The sequence below is a fragment of the Lepidochelys kempii genome, chromosome 24 (assembly GCF_965140265.1).
Source record: "Lepidochelys kempii isolate rLepKem1 chromosome 24, rLepKem1.hap2, whole genome shotgun sequence".
Lineage (NCBI taxonomy): Eukaryota > Metazoa > Chordata > Testudines > Cheloniidae > Lepidochelys > Lepidochelys kempii.
The window spans coordinates 14406126-14427021 of NC_133279.1; the positions used below are offsets into that span (position 1 = coordinate 14406126).

The 20896-nt window shown below is 49.4% G+C and overlaps 1 protein-coding gene and 1 long non-coding RNA gene across 2 annotated transcripts in view; one reads left to right on the plus strand and one right to left on the minus strand.

Moving 5' to 3' along the window:
- Positions 1-15362, minus strand: part of LOC140902592 (uncharacterized) — a 29688-nt gene extending 14326 nt beyond the window's left edge. The window contains exon 1 of the long non-coding RNA XR_012156091.1: positions 15223-15362. This is a non-coding gene — a long non-coding RNA (uncharacterized lncRNA). The remainder of the gene's footprint in view (positions 1-15222) is intronic.
- Positions 15363-16186: 824 nt separating this feature from the next.
- Positions 16187-18730, plus strand: LOC140902940 (kallikrein-15-like). The gene is made up of 5 exons (XM_073323522.1): positions 16187-16199; positions 16452-16605; positions 17377-17630; positions 18255-18391; positions 18578-18730. Exons 1-5 carry the CDS (start codon positions 16187-16189, stop codon positions 18728-18730), a joined length of 711 nt encoding a protein of 236 aa, XP_073179623.1.
- The last annotated feature ends 2166 nt before the right edge of the window (positions 18731-20896 follow it).

Below are 20896 nucleotides of genomic sequence, written 5' to 3' on the forward strand. Positions count from 1 at the left end.
TTTGAGTTGAATTCACCAAATTGTGTCGGTCGGAAAAAAAAACACAGAAAAAAATCAAAATGTTTCATTTTGTCATTTCCTACATTTTGGAACATTTTTAGGGTTTCTTTTTGTTTCGAATTTTACTGCAATTTTAATTAGAAGACCTGAAAATGAAGCAAAATACTGAGAAATGTGAAAAGAATTCATTTTGTGTCGACCGGAATATATTTTTCTTCTTCTGGTTCAGCTATCCAATGGAAAAAGTGGTTATTCCCATAGCTGTGTGTGACATCAGATATTTTACAGAAATCAGTTACAGGTTCAGGTAACTGGGGATTTATCGACAAAATGATTATTCATCGAAAGTGCTGAATTGTTTAAAATGCAACTTTGTAAACAGGGCGGTTCTCATCAGGGCAGTCCAAAGGGTTTATGATGCCCTAGGTGGGATATCAAACTGGTGCCCCTATGCCTGACTTGCTCTTAGCAACACAAACATAAGCTTACAGTACAGGAAAACTTGCCACATGCACTTAATTAAAAACAGTTTTAACTTAATTAAGCACACTGAAATGCTGATGGACTAGCACTAAAGAAGTAGCACTATAGAAGAAATTCTGATTTATTGACAGAATGATGCAAATAATATAATTTTTTAAATTTGTCATTATTTTATTGGAAATTTCTATGAAGAGGTATTGAAACAAGGATTTGTTTTTAATTAAAAGCGATCTTTCTGGCTTTTCTGGCTGCAAAATCAGTAATAATGTCATTGAATGACAAAGACAAAGTGATGTCTTGTTCGATTGCAAGAATAGCAAGACCAGTCAAGCATTCCTGACTCATTGTAGAACGGAGACAGTTTTTAATGCGCTTTAGCCCTGGTCTACACTAGGACTTTAGGTCGAATTTAGCAGCGTTAAATCGATTTAAACCTGCACCCGTCCACACAGTGAAGCCCTTTATTTCGACTTAAAGGGCTCTTAAAATCGATTTCCTTACTCCACCCCTGACAAGTGGATTAGCGCTTAAATCGACGTTCCCGGCTCGAATTTGGGGTACTGTGGACACAATTCGATGGTATTGGCCTCCGGGAGCTATCCCAGAGTGCTCCATTCTGACCGCTCTGGACAGCACTCTCAACTCAGATGCACTGGCCAGGTAGACAGGAAAAGAACCGCAAACTTTTGAATCTCATTTCCTGTTTGGCCAGCGTGGCAAGCTGCAGGTGACCATGCAGAGCTCATCAGCACAGGTGACCATGATGGAGTCCCAGAATCGCAAAAGAGCTCCAGCATGGACCGAACGGGAGGTACGGGATCTGATCGCTGTTTGGGGAGAGGAATCCATGCTATCAGAACTCCGTTCCAGTTTTCGAAATGCCAAAACCTTTGTGAAAATCTCCCAGGGCATGAAGGACAGAGGCCATAACAGGGACCCGAAGCAGTGCCGCGTGAAACTGAAGGAGCTGAGGCAAGCCTACCAGAAAACCAGAGAGGCGAACAGCCGCTCTGGGTCAGAGCCCCAAACATGCCGCTTCTATGATGAGCTGCATGCCATTTTAGGGGGTTCAGCCACCACTACCCCAGCCGTGTTGTTTGACTCCTTCAATGGAGATGGAGGCAATACGGAAGCAGGTTTTGGGGACGAAGAAGATGATGATGAGGAGGAGGTTGTAGATAGCTCACAGCAAGCAAGCGGAGAAACCGGTTTTCCCGACAGCCAGGAACTGTTTCTCACCCTAGACCTGGAGCCAGTACCCCCCGAACCCACCCAAGGCTGCCTCCTGGACCCAGCAGGCGGAGAAGGGACCTCTGGTGAGTGTACCTTTTAAAATGCTATACATGGTTTAAAAGCAAGCATGTGAAAGGATTACTTTGCCCTGGCATTTGCGGTTCTCCTAGATGTAGTCCTAAAGCCTTTGCAAAAGGTTTCTGGGGAGGGCAGCCTTATTGTGTCCTTCATGGTAGGACACTTTACCACTCCAGGCCAGTAACACGTACTCGGGAATCACTGTAGAACAAAGCATTGCAGTGTATGTTTGCTGGCATTCAACCAAAATCCGTTCTTTATCTCTCTGTGTTATCCTCAGGAGAGTGAGATATAATTCATGGTCACCTGGTTGAAATAGAGTGCTTTTCTTCAGGGACACTCAGAGGTGCCCGTTCCTGCTGGGCTGTTTGCCTGTGGCTAAACAGAAATGTTCCCCGCTGTTAGCCACAGGGAGGGGGGAAGGTTGAGGGGGTAGTCACGCGGTGGGAGGAGGCAAAATGCGACCTTGTAACGAAAGCACATGTGCTATGTATGTAATGTTAACAGCAAGGTTTACCCTGAAAGAGTGTAGCGACTGTTTTATAAAATGTGTCTTTTTAAATACCGCTGTCCCTTTTTCTTTCTCCACCAGCTGCATGTGTTTCAATGGTCACAGGATCTTCTCCTTCCCAGAGGCTAGTGAAGCTTAGAAAGAAAAAAAAACGCACTCGCGATGAAATGTTCTCCGAGCTCATGCTGTCCTCCCACACTGACAGAGCACAGACGAATGCGTGGAGGCAAATAATGTCAGAGTGCAGGAAAGCACAAAATGACCGGGAGGAGTGGTGGCGGGCTGAAGAGAGTAAGTGGCGGGCTGAAGAGAGTAAGTGGCGGGCTGATGACAGGGCTGAAGCTCAAATGTGGCGGCAGCGTGATGAGAGGAGGCAGGATTCAATGCTGAGGCTGCTGCAGGACCAAACCAGTATGCTCCAGTGTATGGTTGAGCTGCAGCAAAGGCAGCTGGAGCACAGACTGCCACTGCTGCCCCTCTGTAACCAACCGCCCTCCTCCCCAAGTTCCATAGCCTCCACACCCAGACGCCCAAGAACGCGGTGGGGGGGCCTCCGGCCAACCAGCCACTCCACCACAGAGGATTGCCCAAAAAAAAGAAGGCTGTCATTCAATAAATTTTAAAGTTGTAAACTTTTAAAGTGCTGTGCTTAAAGTGCTGTGTGGCATTTTCCTTCCCTCCTCCACCACCCCTCCTGGGATACCTTGGTAGTCATCTCCCTATTTGTGTGATGAATGAATAAAGAATGCATGAATGTGAAGCAGCAATGACTTTATTGCCTCTGCAAGCGGTGATTAAAGGGAGGAGGGGAGGGTGGTTAGCTTACAGGGAAGTAGAGTGAACCAAGGGGCGGGGGGTTTCATCAAGGAGAAACAAACAGAACTTTCACACCGTAGCCTGGCCAGTCATGAAACTGGTTTTCAAAGCTTCTCTGATGCGTACCGCGCCCTCCTGTGCTCTTCTAACCGCCCTGGTGTCTGGCTGCGCGTAACCAGCAGCTAGGCGATTTGCCTCAGCCTCCCACCCCGCCATAAACGTCTCCCCCTTACTCTCACAGATATTGTGGAGCACACAGCAAGCAGTAATAACAGTGGGAATATTGGTTTCGCTGAGGTCTAAGCGAGTCAGTAAACTGCGCCAGCGCGCCTTTAAACGTCCAAATGCACATTCTACCACCATTCTGCACTTGCTCAGCCTGTAGTTGAACAGCTCCTGACTACTGTCCAGGCTGCCTGTGTACGGCTTCATGAGCCATGGCATTAAGGGGTAGGCTGGGTCCCCAAGGATACATATAGGCATTTCAACATCCCCAACAGTTATTTTCTGGTCTGGGAATAAAGTCCCTTCCTACAGCTTTTGAAACAGAGCAGAGTTCCTGAAGATGCGAGCATCATGCACCTTTCCCGGCCATCCCACGTTGATGTTGGTGAAACGTCCCTTGTGATCCACCAGAGCTTGCAGCACTATTGAAAAGTACCCCTTGCGGTTTATGTACTCGGTGGCTTGGTGCTCCGGTGCCAAGATAGGGATATGGGTTCCGTCTATAGCCCCACCACAGTTAGGGAATCCCATTGCAGCAAAGCCATCCACTATGACCTGCACATTTCCCAGGGTCACTACCCTTGATATCAGCAGATATTTGATTGCGTTAGCTACTTGCATCACAGCAGCCCCCACAGTAGATTTGCCCACTCCAAATTGATTCCCAACTGACCGGTAGCTGTCTGGCGTTGCAAGCTTCCACAGGGCTATCGCCACTCACTTCTCAACTGTGAGGGCTGCTCTCATCTTGGTATTCATGCGCTTCAGGGCAGGGGAAAGCAAGTCACAAAGTTCCATGAAAGTGCCCTTACGCATGCGAAAGTTTCGCAGCCACTGGGAATCGTCCCAGACCTGCAACACTATGCGGTCCCACCAGTCTGTGCTTGTTTCCCGAGCCCAGAATCGGCGTTCCACAGCATGAACCTGCCTCATTAGCACCATGATGCATGCATTGTCAGGGCCCATGCTTTCAGAGAAATCTGTGTCCATGTCTTGATCACTCACGGGACCGCGCTGACATCTCCTCCTCGCCCGGTATCGCGTTGCCATGTTCTGGTGCTGCATATACTGCTGGATAATGCGTGTGGTCGTTAATGTGCTTCTAATTGCCAAAATGAGCTCAGCGGCCTCCATGCTTGCCTTGGTATGGCGTCCGCACAGAAAAAAGGCGCGGAACGATTGTCTGCCGTTGCTCTGACGGAGGGAGGGGCGACTGACGACATGGCTTACAGGGTTGGCTTCAGGCAGCTAAAATCAACAAAGGGTGTGCCTGTACATCAAGGAGTATTTCAGGCAAGACTGCACGGAGGGTTCCAATAAGAAATGGTGCACCTAAGTTATCGTTGTTATTGGAACAAGGAGGTTAGCCTGGCCTCTGATTGATACATGGCTAGATTTACCTCGTTGCACCTTCTCTGTGAGTGACTGCAGTGTGATATAGACAGGGGAGGAGGAAAATGAGTACAAAACAAATCTGGTCTATTTCTTGTTCTGACCCACTCCATCTTTACATCTTTGGCTGGCAGCAGACGGTGCAGAAGCACTGCATGCCATCCACATCTCATGGCTGCTCGGCAGAAGATGGTACAGTACGACTGCTAGCCATCTTCATCTCTTGCCTGCCTGGCATAAGATGGTACAATACGACTGCTAGCAATCCTCATCTCTTGCCTGCCTGGCAGAAGATGGTACAGTATGACTGCTAGCAGTCTGTATCGCCTGCCCGCTCACCATAAGACGGTTCAATAGGGCTGCAGGACTAAAGAGAATGACCTGGTCAAGTCACTCCAAATTTAGTCCCTGCGCCCATGTCTGCCCAGGCGCTCCCAGCCGACGTGGCCAGGAGCACCTCGGACACGACAAGGACGACTACCAATCGTATTGCACCGTCTGCTGCCAGAAGGCAATGGGTTGCTGCTACTGTGCAGCAAAGCCGTACCGCGTCTGCCAGCACCCAGGAGACATAGGGTGACGGTTACCTGAGCTGTCTCCATGCTTGCCGTGGTATGGTGTCTGCACAGGTAACTCATGAAAAAAGGCGCGAAACGATTGTCTGCCCTTGCTTTCACGGAGGGAGGGAGGGAACGGGGGCCTGACGACACGTACCCACAACCACCCACGACAATGTTTTAGCCCCATCAGAGTGCTCCATTGTGAGTGCTCTGGACAGCACTCTCAGATGCCCAATTGTTTGCCATTGCTCTGACGCTGGGAGGGGCGCTTACAGGGTTGGCTTCAGGGAGCTAAAATCAACAAAGGGGGTGGCTTTACATCAAGGAGTATTTCAGGCAGGACTTCATGGAGGGTTCCAATAAGAAATGGTGCACCTAAGTTATTGTCCTTATTGGAACAAGAAGGTTAGCCTGGCCTCTGATTGATACATGGCTAGATTTACCTCGCTGCACCTTCTCTGTAAGTGACTGCAGTGTGATCTAGAAGAATGAGTCCCCTAGATAGGGGAGGGGGGGAAGCAAATGAGTACAAAACAAATCTGGTCTATTTCTTGTTTTGATCCACTCCATCTATCTTTTACATCTTTGGCTGGCAGCAGACGGTGCAGAAGGACTGCATGCCATCCACATCTCATGGCTGCTCGGCAGAAGATGGTACAGTACGACTGCTAGCAGTCCGTATCGCCTGCCCGCTCACCATAAGACGGTTCAATAGGACTGACTGCAGGACTAAAGAGAATGACCTGCTCAAGTCACTCCAAATTTAGTCCCTGCGCCCATGTCTGCCCAGGCGCTCCTGATCGACCTCACAGAGGCGACCAGGAGCACCTCAGACATGACGATGACGGCTACCAGTCGTACTGTACCGTCTGCTGCCACAAGGCAAGGGGTTGCTGCTACTGTGTAGCAATGCCGTACCGCGTCTGCCAGCACCCAGGAGACATAGGGTGACGGTTACCTGAGCGGGCTCCATGCTTGCCGTGGTATGGCGTCTGCACAGGTAACTCAGGAAAAAAGGCGCGAAATGATTGTCTGCCCTTGCTTTCACGGGGGGAGGGAGGGAACGGGGGCCTGACGATATGTACCCAGAACCACCCGCGACAATGTTTTAGCCCCATCAGGCATTGGGATATCAACCCAGAATTCCAATGGGCAGCGGAGACTGCGGGAACTGTGGGATAGCTACCCACAGTGCAACGCTCCGGAAGTCGACGCTTGCCTCGGTACTGTGGAAGCGCTCCACCGAGTTAATGCACTTAATGCACTTAGAGCATTTTCTGTGGGGACACACACACTCGAATATATAAAACCGATTTCTAAAAAACCGACTTCTATAAATTCGACCTAATTTCGTAGTGTAGACATACCCTAAGTTTTGAGAAACTCCGTTCTCCTGATGCTACTGTTACAGGAATTGTCAGTAGAATACGAGTGGCAATGTACACATTAGGATATATGTCAACAAGTTTGCTGGTATGAATAAACTGTACAATGTCCATCACCGATTTTGCATGTAGCAATATTGATGATAATGTACTTAATTCTTCGTACAGTTCAAGTCCATTTAAATCAAAACTATCACCATGCTTCAGGAAGCTCTCTAGGTTCTTGCACTTAGGGAAACAAGAGCAGCAAATGACTATTTCATTGAACTTAGTTATGTCCTACAAAAATCCAAACTGTTCATGGTGTGCTCGTAAGGTATCCATCACAACATTAAAAAATTCAACCTCAAATTTCTTTTCTGGATCGTCTGTGGGCTCATTTGCACCTTCATATTCCGCTTGCTGTTTTTTCCTTGAAACTCGGGTCACGTTCGGACATGGAAATATTGGTTCTACACCGAGTGCCTGTGCAAGTGAGCTGTAGCTCACGAAAGCTCATGCTCAAATAAATGTGTTAGTCTCTAAGGTGCCACAAGTCCTCCTGTTCTTTTTGCGAATACAGACTAACACGGCTGTTACTCTGTAACCTGTGCTTCTTTGAATCCATTTTCTCTGTATTTCACTAAAAATTCTCGTGTGTTGTTTAGTAAGATAAGTGTTGAATCAAGCTGCATCATTGGACTCTGCGTTATTTTGCTTACACTTGAGATTTTAACAAGAATGTCATACCAGATTATGACAGATGTTAGAAACTTGAAGCTGGATATTTCAGAGGCCAATGACTGTGCTTCACTTTTAGCTTCTTCCGAAATAGCAACCAGTGCTTCGTACACTTCCTCAGATTGATATCTCAAAGTTTTTGCACTTTCTGCTCTGCTTTCCCAGCGTGTCTCAGATAGAGGCTTAGCGGTAATACCATTGACATGTGTTTTGAATATTTGCCATCGTTGAGTGGAAGCTGAAAAGAGCACGTAAATGCGTTGCAGCAAACCAAAAAAAGAAATAGCTTCTACAGAAGACTTGGCCATATCACATAAAATCAAATTAAGGCTATGGCGTGCACACGGAACAAAAAAAACTCGTGGATTTTCTGCCAGCAATCTAGCTTGCACGCCAGAAATACAGCCTCTCATATTGGCACCATTATCATAGCCTTGTCCTCTAATGTTCATTACGGTTCAACAAGGACAAGTGCAGAGTCCTGCACTTAGGACGGAAGAATCCCATGCACTGCTACTGCCTGGGGACCGAATGGCTCGGCAGCAGTTCTGCAGAGAAGGACCTAGGGGTGACAGTGGACGAGAAGCTGGATATGAGACAACAGTGTGCCCTTGTTGCCAAGGCCAATGGCATTTTGGGACGTATAAGTAGGGGCATTGCCAGCAGATCGAGGGACGTGATCGTTCCCCTCTATTCGACATTGGTGAGGCCTCATCTGGAGTACTGTGTTCAGTTTTGGGCTCCACACTACAAGAAGGATGTGGAGAAATTGAGAGAGTCCAGCGGAGGGCAACAAAAATGATTAGGGGACTGGAACACATGACTTATGAGGAGAGGCTGAGGGAACTGGGATTGTTTAGTCTACGGAAGAGAAGAATGAGGGGGGATTTGATAGCTGCTTTTAACTTCCTGAAAGGTGGATCCAAAGAGGATGGATCTAGACTATTCTCAGTGATAGCAGATGACAGGACAAGGAGTAATGGTCTCAAGTTGCAGTGGGGGAGATTTAGGTTGGATATTCGGAAAAACTTTTTCACTAGGAGGGTGGTGAAATACTGGAATGCATTACCTAGGGAGGTGGTGGAATCCCCTTCCTTAGAAGTTTTTAAGGTCAGGCTTGACAAAGCCCTGGCTGGTATGATTTAGTTGGGATTGGTCCTGCTCTGGGCAGGGGGTTGGACTAGATGACCTCCAGAGGTCCCTTCCAACTCTGATATTCTATGATTCTATGATTCTATGTCCACAGTGCAATCTAGAATTATGGGAAAATATTTTGCCGAAGTAACCAGTGAAACAATTTTATCTCTCGCTTTATCACTCATTAGCACGATCAGTTCATTTTGAACTCTTGGTCCCAAGTAGTGGTCATGTATTTCATTTTCAGTTACTCTTCGGAGATGTTCACTCATCACCGTGTCAAATTTTCCCAGCAGTTGTACAAGGCCCAAAAAATTGCCATTTTTGGGCTGGAATAGTTTCTCAATGCTTCCTCTAAAACCAAGATTGTTTGTTGATAGATATTCAACAATAGATAATAGATGTTCAAGAACACGACACCAATGCTTCTTCTCTGACTCCAGCAATCTTTGATTTGGGGCATCAAGAGTTGTCTAAGTTTTCAACCTTACACTCAGCTCACACCATTTGTGCATACTTTCAATGTGGTGCTGTGCCTTTTCATGTTGCGGTAATATGTGACTAAGATTTTTCCAATCATTAATACCCATGGTTGTGATCTTAAAATTGCAACTATTGAAAAGCTTGCATGGGAAACAAAATAGAGCATCCTTGCGTTTAGAGTACACAAGCCACCGTCTGTTGACAATTTCACATGCATGGGAAACAAAATAGAGCATCCTTGCGTTTAGAGTACACAAGCCACCGTCTGTTGACAATTTCACCATTAGAAAGTCTTTTGTAGTAATTGTTTTCTGTGAATTTCCTACCTCTAATGTCTTTATGATATTCAAGAACTTTTATTCTCCTAGGGCCTTGCTCAAGTATAATGGCACGGAATTTGTTGTTTAAAGATTGCGGCCATGTGCCAATGTCATCTGTATCCCATGCTAGTATAGTTTCAGCTGTTGTAATTTCTTGTTTTGTGTCTGCATCTGTTCAAATGATTGTTCTGTGTGTTGTTGCGTTTCTTGAGCTGCGTCTGCATAAAAATTTTCTTCGGCAGTTACTTGATGATCTTGATCAACGTCGTTGTTTTCATGATGTACAAACTTAAGTATAGAACCCTTCTCTGCTTGTGCAGCTAATCCTATTTCATCTTTCCGTTTTCTTTTGTGAGACCCGGAAAGTGGTTTTTTGATACGGCATAATTTATAAGGGTGTTTTTAAAAGAAATAACTGTTTAAATTATTGTCAGATTATCAGAAATATTATTTAAAATAACGACTATAGGATGGTCATGAGTCTGTGACCATGAGTCTGTGACCTAGTGTGCAGACACCTCGCAGGGCGCTCCGCCACGACTGAGCGGCAGTAGAGCTGGAAACCCATGTCATTTTTACAAAGCCACTTTTTAGTTTTAAATGTAGAGTGGGCATCAATCTTAATGTTAGTTACAACCCTCTATCCACCTTACACTGTAACTAGATCAATGGCATTACCCAGGTTAATACGCTGGGTTTCCAAGCAGCGGGAAAATAGAACCCTAGTTTTACTCCTAGGTAAAGCACAAAGTGACCAAAATGAAGTCAGCACAGAACCATCTCATCTAGGTGAAGGAAGCACAGAAATGTTTCAGGCGTCCTATTGCACCTTGTCTTTGTTTGGAAAGACATTAGCTAGGCACCACCCTTTGGGCCCGGCCAGAAAGACATGATCCATCACCAACAAAAAAGTTGGACAAAACATTGTGAAAACATAAGACATTGGCTGCCCAACCTCTGGGCTGGCAAAAGCTATCCTGACTCACTGGGAAAAAAAGCAAGAGAATCTTGGTACAACGTATGGTCACTCTACACACGAGTAAGGAGATGAGCAGATTACACTTGTTGGAGGAGGGCTCTATTTCGCAGTAACAGGGCTATAGGAGAGCCAGTCAACATGCCAGTCTACTCAGAAGAATAAATGGACACAAATCTGACATCAGGAATCATAACATTCAAAAACCGGTAGGAGGACACTTCAACCTCTCTGGCCACTCAGTAATAGATTTAAAGGTGTCAATTTTGCAACAGAAAAGCTTCAAAACCAGACTCCAACGAGAAACTGCTGAGCTTGAATTAATATGCAAACTGGATACCATTAACTTGGGTTTGAATAGAGACTGGGAGTGGCTGGGTCATTCCACATATTGAATCTATTTCCTTAAGTTAAGTATCCTCACACCATCTTGTCAACTGTCTAAATGGGCCATCTTGATTCTTGATTGGCCATCTTGATTGGCCATCTTGATTGGCCATCTTGATTATCACTACAAAAGTTTCATAGAATCATAGAATCATAGAATATCAGGGTTGGAAGGGACCCCAGAAGGTCATCTAGTCCAACCCCCTGCTTGAAGCAGGACCAATTCCCAGTTAAATCATCCCAGCCAGGGCTTTGTCAAGCCTGACCTTAAAAACCTCTAAGGAAGGAGATTCTACCACCTCCCTAGGTAACGCATTCCAGTGTTTCACCACCCTCTTAGTGAAAAAGTTTTTCCTAATATCCAATCTAAACCTCCCCCACTGCACAGCAAATTAGCCTGGTAAAAAGAAAAGGAGTACTCGTGGCACCTTAGAGACTAACCAATTTATTTGAGCATAAGCTTTCGTGAGCTACAGCTCACTTCATCGGATGCATACTGTGGAAAGTGTAGAAGATCTTTTTATATACACACAAAGCATGAAAAAATACCTCCTCCCACCCCACTCTCCTGCTGGTAATAGCTTATCTAAAGTGACCACTCTCCTTACAATGTGTATGATAATCAAGGTGGGCCATTTCCAGCACAAATCCAGGGTTTAACAAGAATGTCGGGGGGGGGGAGGGGAGGGGTAGGAAAAAACAAGGGGAAATAGGTTACCTTGCATAATGACTTAGCCACTCCCAGTCTCTATTCAAGCCTAAGTTAATCGTATCAAATTTGCAAATGAATTCCAATTCAACAGTTTCTCACTGGAGTCTGGATTTGAAGTTTTTTTGTTGTAATATAGCAACTTTCATGTCATGTCAGCGAGAAACTGCTTTTCTTTTTGCGAATACAGACTAACACGGCTGCTACTCTGTAGCCTGGTAAAAAGGTTAAAGAACAGAGAGCCCCGAAGTGAAACAAACCCTTTTGAAATGATCCAAACAGACCGTGTCTGTGGGCCCAAGCCGCAAACAATGTTGGGTTTTCTCGGCTGGTGAAAATTTTTGAGATTTTGGCTTTTTAATCTCACTTTGGGATAAACATTTTTGAATTTGTGAAAATATTGCGAATTCAGGTCCCAGCGCAGATCCGCAACGGTCCACTAGGTGGCAGCACTTGACTGTGTGATGGCGTGGGGGTGAAACAAAGTGGCTTTATGCAAGTGTGCTGCAACCGTTCCCCAGTGTAACCCCCTTGAGATGGGGCAGGGCCATCACCCCCATTTTACAGAGTGGGTCTGAGCCTGGAGATTTAGGTCTGGGGTACTAAGAGTTGCCTAGGGGAATTAGACACCATGGCGTGAAATCCTGGTTCTCCTTGACAAATCTAGTGACGTCAGTAGGGTCAGGCTGTCGCCCCATGAAATGTGGCTCATAAATCCTTCGGCTGCTTTGGAAAACCCAGCCCTGTGCTGGACATGGTCCTGACACAGCGAGAGACAGGCCCTGCCCCAGCTGGGATCAGGGTCCCATAGCAGACTAGGAACTACACCCAGCTGCATTCCCCCAGCCACTCTTGAATTCGCTTCCAATTATTCCTCCCCTCCTTTGAATCCAGATCAAGAGAGTGGCCCTGCCGCTCATGGAAAGCCCTTGAGCAAGCGTATCCTTGGTTCTATATCTCTCACGCCCAGGCAAAGCCGGGGACAGGTGGCTGTTGAACACACCCACACCTGTGACTACGGCGGAAGCTAGGCTTTCTGCAGATCCAGGCAGCGTCACTGTGTTGGTCACACTCGGGCAGCTTCCCCATCTCCCAGTGATGGGCTCAGGCTCTCGGCAGACCCAGGCAGAGTTTCTGCATCGGTCACTCTCGCTTTCCCTTTTCAAGGTCGTCTTCCCATCCCTACCCCTAGAGCCAGGGGCTGTTTTGAAAATGAAAACAGAAATCCCCTCCAGGAGAACAGCTGCTTTGCCAAACCACTGCATCCCAGCCAGAGCCCTGCAGCTCCTGCAGTGAATTCAAAGCCAGAACTCTGCACTCCCTAACTTTGCCAGACCGCAGCCAGGTCCCAGAAATGCATGGCATGTTTCTGGGCATCACCATGGCTGGTAAACACGGCACCAGCTGGTATGGGCTCATTCCTCTGGTCATGTGAGCGATGCCCTTGATGAGGCTGGGGCGAAGTCCTTTGAAGCCTTGTTATTAGGATTAGCAGCGGTGCTAATTAGAGAGAGCCAGCCCCTCATTAGGTGCGGGTGGGGAGGCCAGCTGGCGTCAGGCGTCCTGTAAATGCTGCCCTGGCTCAAGGGGTGGCTGGGCGGGTGGTTAAAAGCAGGGCGGCTGGAGGTGGGAGAGGGCTGGCGTTGGCTAGTGTCCTTCAGAGCCGAGTGTCTGGTGCTGATCCCTGGCCAGGTAAGGGATCCGAGTCTCCGCTGCTGAGGAGTGAGGGGGAATGGGGGTGTCTCCAGGGGTGGATGCGGGGGAGCGGGAATTCACTTGCTCCGTCCTCACTCGGCCCACAGGGGAACTGGGCGTGGGTTGGCAGGGCTGGCGATGGAATCCCTGGGGTCTGAGCTGGCGGCAGGGAGCGGGGGATCGTTGTGACTGGGCTTTTGGGGGCGGGGGCGGTCCCAGATCTGACACTTCTGGTGCCCCAGGTGGTAGGTGCGTGTGGGGGTGGGGGTGGGGGGGGTTGGGAAATCTCATTCATCATTTCTAGACAGCTCTCAGCTCATTGGAGAAATGTGTGCAGGGATACAAAGCTATTTGTCTATACACCCTATCTATCTATCTATCTATCTATCTATCTATCTATCTATCTATCTATCTATCTATCTATCTATCTATCTATCTATCTATCTATCTGTTGGGATGGAATGATGGATGGGGAGGGATGGAGGAATGGGGACAGGCGTATATGGGACAGATGGATGGATGGATGGGGGAAGAATGGAAGGAGGGGTGTATATGGGATGGAGGGATAGGCAGGTACGTCTCTGCCCAGTTCCCAGTGCCCACGTGGCCCGTGCCAGATGTGCTGAGGATGGGCCAAGCTGTGGGCACTGGACTCCGCTCCCTGGATTAGTGCGGCGGCCCCCGAGCTGGTTGCCAGGAGGTCCAATAGAGTCGGGCATCAAACCCAGAGCAGATGGCAGTGGGCGGGGCCCGTGGGCGGGGCCAGTTCCCCAGGAGTGATGCCCCTTTTCCCCTCTGCCCTCCAGAGCCTGCAGCCCGTAGCTCTGCCCATCACCGCCACTGAGCCGCATGACGCTGCTGAGCATCGCGCTGCTCCTGGGGACTGCAGGTTAGTGTGTGTGTGTCCACACCCGCGTGTTTGTTAGTGTACGCACCCACACTCACGTTAGTGTGTGCGCACGTTTTAGTGTGTTACTGTGTGTGTTTGTGGGTGTGCATGTATATGAGTATGTGAATGCACCAGTGTGTGTGTGTGGGCAGAGGTGGGGTTGTGTAGGGGGTGTGTGCATGTAGGGGGTGTGTGAGTGTGTCCCCCCCTGAGGCTGGGATTGTGGGCGGGTTTTAGTGTGTGTGGCGGTTAGATTGGGTGGGTGGGTGTGGTTCTGAGAAGTGTGATCATGTGAGTGTTCAAGTGTGTGTGTGGGAGAGGGGGTACGCGGTATTGTGTGTGTAACCCAGCGCTGTGTACACACCCCATCGCACACATGGCCGGGACCCAGCGCTGTGTACACACCTCATCGCACACATGGCCGGGACCCAGCACAATGTACACACCCCATCGCACACATGGCCGTGACCCAGCGCTGTGTACACGCCCCATCGCACACATGGCCGTGACCCAGCGCTGTGTACACAACCCAACACGCACATGGCCGTGATCCAGTGCTGTGTACACACCCCATCGCACACATGGCCGTGACTCAGCGCTGTGTACACGCCCCATCGCACACATGGCCATGACCCAGCGCTGTGTACACACCTGTGATGGGATCCCCGGGGTGCAGCCTGGGATTGTGGGACCGCGGTGTCCCCTTAACTCTCTCCAGCCTGGGCTGTTTCTCACAGTGCCCTGCTAGTGACCAGCAGCAAACCCCTCCAGGCGCTGTGATCACTCAGCACAACCGCATGGGGAGCCCCCACACCCAGCTAACTTGCCTGAATGCTCCCAGAGCCACTCATGAATCACACAGAGAAAGGCACCCGCCAAATCCCCCCAGCTCCCAGCCTTGTACCTCAGGAATAAACTGTCTTGCACTGCTCTAGACGAGTAATGCACATTTATTAATTGGTTCACCACTTCATCAATGGAAAGTGGCTATACACCAGCCTTTGCACACCTGAGCAGATTCACCAAACGCTTCAGGCAAACTCACTGGTAAAGATAAACAGTTAAAGAAGTTTTTTTGACCACAAAAGCTAGATTTTAAGTGATATTAAGTGATAGGCAAAAAGTCAGAGTTAGTTACCAAAAGAAAAGAAAATATCAGCCCACAGTCTAAACTCTCAACCCTATTAGGCTGGGCAACATCTAGATTAAGCAGTTTTTCTCACCCCACTGGATATTGCAGTTCATAGTACACAGCTTTCACCCTTGAAACCTGGGCCAGTCTGCTTTGTTGGATTCTTCTGTCTTCTCTGTGTCCTAGTTGCTTGCAGCATGGGCAAGGGCAGGAGAAAGGCCCAACATGGGGCCCCTGGGTTCTGTTTTATAGCCTCAGTCCCATGTGCTTGGAGCACACAAGTCCAGGCATGTCTGGGGGGCATTGCTGAGTTCCCAGGCAAGGCTGAGCAATTCCCCTGGTGTGGCCTCATGCAGGTGAGTCATTGAATTTTAAGTCCTTGGCTGGACAATAGAGCTGTTTGACACCTGCCCGGGCGTTGGTTACTTTCCTTGCTGTTGCCTCTGGGGAGCTAATGTCGGGCTGATTCCCCAAATTACAGCATGTTTCAGTGACAACCGTACAACACAGTTCTCATAACTTCATAGGCATTAATGTTACACATATATGGATAGAGAAATGACTTCCAGCAGATCATAATCTTTCCCCTGATACCTCACACAGCCTGATTTATATGCAAGATCACAATTAGATATAAATGAGGAATATGGGGGTTACAGGGCTTTCCCCCAAGGTACAGAATGTCACACAGCCCGACACACACATGGCCGTGACCCAGTGCTATGTACACATCCCATCACATGTCTAGCTGTAATGCCCATGGCTCAGTTTGCATCTACCAAAGGACAAACTGTATTTAGTTTGCTCTTTCGTGATTTAATCCCCTGCCGTCAAGCTCGGGCATCTCCATCTAACAGCTCCCCTCTAGCTCAGTCATCAGATATGGGCTTGAAATCTACAAAGGGGCAGAGTTAAGGGTACACAGGCAGGGGGGAAGAGTTAAGGATACTCTGTCTCGACCCTTGGAGCTGGGCTGGATGCAGGGCTCCCTAGAGGAGCGTCTCTGGCCTGGGCTCTGCAGGAGGGGCAGGCTGGGGGTGGGGGGTCAGGACCAGATGGGGACTCTGGGTGCCTGGCTTTTCTACTCCTGGCTGTGGCGCTGACCTGCACTGATCTCAGCGTAGACCGAGACTGCCTCTGGCTGTGTATCTGGGCACGCCCGGTGCCATGAGGCTCTGATCTCAGCTGGGCCCTGTACCCCTGCTCAACCATCGCCCCCTGCATTGCTTGCCCAGCTCAGCCCCTGCTCTCCAGTACCCCAGCAGGGGTCCTGGGGTCTAGATGGAGATCTGCCACTACGTCTGCATCTTATCTTTCCAGGTGCAGCCTGGGGCAGTTTAAAGCTCAGGGGGAACCCATGCCACCCCCACTCACAGCCCTGGCAGGCAGCCATCTTCGAACACTCCACGTACAAGTGCGGTGCCACCCTCCTCAGCAGCAGATGGGTCCTGACTGCAGCCCACTGCCTGACTGGGTAGGTGGGGCTGAGTGTGCGGTGGGGGGGGCCTGGGATAAGAACGGCCAGACTGGGTCAGACCAAAGGTCCATCGAGCCCAGTATCCTGTCTCCCGACACTGGCCAGTGCCAGGTGCCCCAGAGGGAATGAGCAGAACAGGGGATCATCCAGTGATCCATCCCCTGTCGCCCATTCCCAGCTTCTGGCAAACAGAGGCCAGGGACACCATCCCCGCCCATCCTGGCTAGTAGCCACTGATGGACCCGTCCTCCAGGAATTTATCTAGTTCTTTTTTGAACCATTATAGTTTTGGCTTTCACAACATCCTCTGGCAAGGAGTTCCCAGGTTGACTGTGCGTTGTTTGAAGAAATACTTCCTTTTGTTTGTTCTAAACCTGCTGCGTTACAGACCCAGGCAAGCGTAGCTCCCCGCTTTCCCAGTGATGGCTCAGGCTTTTGCAGACCCAGGCAGCGTCACTGTGTAAGTGACACTCAGGGCAGTTCCCCCTTCTTCCAGTGATGGGCTCAGGCTCTCTGCAGACCCAGCCCTCGTTGCTGGGTTGGTCAAACCTGGGCTAGCTCCCCCTTCTTCCAGTGATGGGCTCAGGCTCTCTGCAGACCCTGGCAGGGTCACTGTCTCAGTTCTTTTCCCACCTTTTCTCCAAAACCACAAGGGCTAGAAAGGCAATTTTTGTTTTGACAGAAAGCTGAGACCCTGCCAGATTCAGGCCTCTCAGTCCTGGGGTCAGTGTCCTGACGGGTGAATCCAGCTCTTTGCTTCCCCTGCAGCCCCATCCATGTGCGCCTGGGGGATTACAACCTGTATGCCCGCGAGGGGTCCGAGCAGTACAAAGCTGTGGCCAAAAGCATCATCCACCCCGGCTACAACTGCACGGACCACGACAATGACATCATGCTGCTCAAGCTGCAGACCCCGGCCACGCTCAACCGCTACATCCAGCCGCTGGGCCTGGCTTACCAGTGTGCGGAGCCGGACGAGCAGTGCTCGGTGTCGGGGTGGGGCACCACCCTCAACGCCCCTGGTAGGGGGGCCAGGATTGGGGCAGGGAGGGTGGCTGTCCCAGAGCCATAGGCATGGGGTGAGGGAAGGGGAATCAGTGGGCATGCTGCTGTGGGAGAGGGTGCCTAAGGTAGGGGGGTCAGAGGGACTGGAGACATTCGAGTGATGTTCGCAGGCCCCCACCCCCACACTGGCCACCTCCAGGGAGCCTTGGCTAGTGTGTGAAACAGAGATAACTAGTGACAGGGGAGACTGACTATCTGTCCATCCCCATCCACCCTCTCTATGTCTCTATCCCCATCCACCCTCTCTCTCTCTCTATCCGCATTCACCCCATTTCTATCTATCTATCTATCTATCTATCTATCTATCTATCTATCTATCTATCTATCTATCTATCTATCTATCTAGCTCCAGATACCTCTATCTCTATCCATCCATCCCCACACACACCCATCTCCCCAGATTGTGGGATTCCAGGAGGAACTGTAACTGGAGGCGTGGCAGGGCAGATCATCCCCCGTCTCTTGTGGGCTGGTTCTAACGCCATCCGTCTCGGAGATGGGATACCGGGCTAGATGGGCCCAAAGCTGATCCATCCATCCCGGAGCGCCTGCGCTAACCGTGGCCAATGCGTCTCTTCCAGAAAACATCACCATCATCCTCTACTGCACCATGGTCCACATCGTCTCCAATGAGCAGTGCAAGGCCAGCTTCCCCGGGCACATCAACAGGAACATGCTCTGTGCAGGCTTGAAGGGTGGGGGCACAAACTCCTGCGAGGTGAGGGTGGAAGTGATGGGGCAAAGCAGGGGGCTGGTCTGTGGGGCGAGGGGGTGTCTCTGGGAGGGTCAATGACGGGGTGCGATGGGGTGGCGCAGGGAGCTGGTCTGTTGGGTGAGGGGGCATCTCTTGGGACCCCACATGTCCTGTCCTCATTTTCTGACACTTTCCCTGTGGGTTCCTCAGGGTGACTCCGGTGGCCCGCTGGTGTGTAATGGGAAGCTGCAGGGTGTCGTGTCTTGGGGCGATGTGCCCTGTGCCTCCACCCCGAAACCCAGCGTCTACGTGAACGTCTGTAAATACCACCACTGGCTGCTGGCCACCATGTGGGCAAACTGAGCCCCCAACTGCTTGGGGCTGGGACCCCAGAATAAACCAGGTGCTACTTCCTTGGGTCTCAGCATCTGTTTTTCCTCCCTTGGCCTGCACATCCCACGCTTCCGCTCCCGAGTGGTTTTTTTCCATCCATCAATAACTTTGATAGTGAATTGCTTATTTTAAAAATTCCGCGCGACATTTTTTTTCACTTCAGTTCCCCATTCCTTGATGAAAATGCTCCAAACCGACCTCTTTCCCAGCGTTCCTTTTGCATTTTCATTTCATGGTTTTCAATTTTCAAGTCAACCCCCTCCCCAAAAGTCTAAAACGTGAGAGCAAATGGGCGTGGGGTGTTTCTCCTTCACTTTCGCTCCCTTTTTAAAAGGTTTCCACCGGGGGGGAAACGGTAGGAAGGAGCAATAAACGGAAGGAGTAATTGCCACACAAAAAACCATTTTTTAAAAACCATTTTGCTGGGGTTACGTTGTTGTTGAAAAGCAGGAAGAAAAGTGAAAGATTTGGAATGCAAGATAGAGTATTTTCCCCTGGAAAAAGCAGGGTGTGTGTGGGGGAAATTAACGTAACTTTTTTTACTGGAAAAATGGGGTAAAAAAGTGGGGAAAGTGTAACTCAACAAAACCATTTTTTTCCTGAAAAACAGAATAAAAAAATGTAACAAACCCTTTTTTCCCTGGGGAAATGGAAAAGAGTGAAAGGCTTTGATCTCAACAAACACCTTTTTTCACTGGGAAAGAGCGTGTGTGTGTGTACGCGTGTGCGTGCCTGTGGGGAGAATTGAAAAGTCGGGAACGCAACATCTTTTTCCCAGCAGAGAAACAGGAATTGAAGGCGGTTTAAGCCACTTTTCTCACTCTTTTACGTCTCTCCCGGTGGGAAAATATAAAGAAGTTCAAGGCAAGGGGGCTTTTTTTCTCACCTTTTAAAAAATCTTTGCCTCTTTTTTTTTTCCAGTAAGGGAAGAAATGAGAGAAAATTGGCATTTCATAGATTCATAGATATTTAGGTCAGAAGGGACCATTATGATCATCTAGTCCGACCTCCTGCACAACGCAGGCCACAGAATCTCACCCATCCACTCCTGCGAAAAACCTCTCACCTATGTCTGAGCTACAGAAGTCCTCAACTTGTGGTCTAAAGACTTCAAGGAGCAGAGAATCCTCCAGCAAGTGACCCGTGCCCCATGCTGCAGAGGAAGGCGAAAAAACCTCCAGGGCCTCTTCCAATCTGCCCTGGAGGAAAATTCCTTCCCGACCCCAAATATGGCGATCAGCTAAACCCTGAGCGTGTGGGCAAGATTCACTAGCCAGACACTACAGAAAAGTCTTTCCTGGGTAATTCATTTCCTTTGCTCGTAGCAAATGAAAAGAATGGATTTTGTCTTCTGCAAAATGTTTCATTTTGGAATGTGTTGGGGGGAGGGATGGGAAGTGAAAAGTGGAACAAAAATAAGGGTTTTTGTGCAAAATGTTGTTGTTTAGCACTTCAGAGGCTCTGAGGCCTGACCTCAGGTGTCACAAATGCCCCCAGATACTGCTCAGAGTCGATCTTTTGGAGAAACATCCAGCCGTGATTCAAACATTGTCCAAGATCGAGCCCCATGGGAAATCGCTCCCAGGGTTCTGGACTCTCACTGACAGACAGTTGAACCTTCTGTCCGGTCTGAATTTGTCTGGCTTCAACTCCCAGCCGCTAGATTGGGTTAGACCCTCCGCTGCGAGCTCAAAGAGCCCATTGTGAAATATTGGGTTCCTCGGTAGATATTGATAGACGGGGAGCACGTCACCCCTGAACCTGCTCTGTCTGGAGCGGAACAGACCAAGCCTCTCACTGGGCGGCAGGTTGTCTAACCTTGAATTGTCCGCATGGCTCTTCAAGGGGTGGAAGGATTAGTGGGTTAGCTTGCAACTGTCCCTCCTCTGCTACAGAATTCCCATCTGACCGTGGGCAAATGGCTTCCTCTCCATGATGGGCTCCTCCTTGCGGCTGGATCTGGGGATATCCAAGTAGCTCGGCCTGATTGGGCTTCCCGCTCCACCTTGGGTCCGTGCCGCGGCCCCTCACGTTCCAGGACTCGGGCGAGGGAGGGGCTCTCTTTGTTTGTGCTGCTATACGGCTTGGCCCTCCAGCCAGGTCGCTGGCATTTTGCCCCTCCTGGGGTCTCAAAGG

Coding starts and splice junctions, on each gene's coding strand:
- LOC140902940 (XM_073323522.1), top strand. Junction 16,606..17,376: donor GCAGCCCACTGCCTGACTGG/GTAGGTGGGGCT, acceptor CTTCCCCTGCAG/CCCCATCCATGTGCGCCTGG. Junction 17,631..18,254: donor CACCACCCTCAACGCCCCTG/GTAGGGGGGCCA, acceptor CGTCTCTTCCAG/AAAACATCACCATCATCCTC.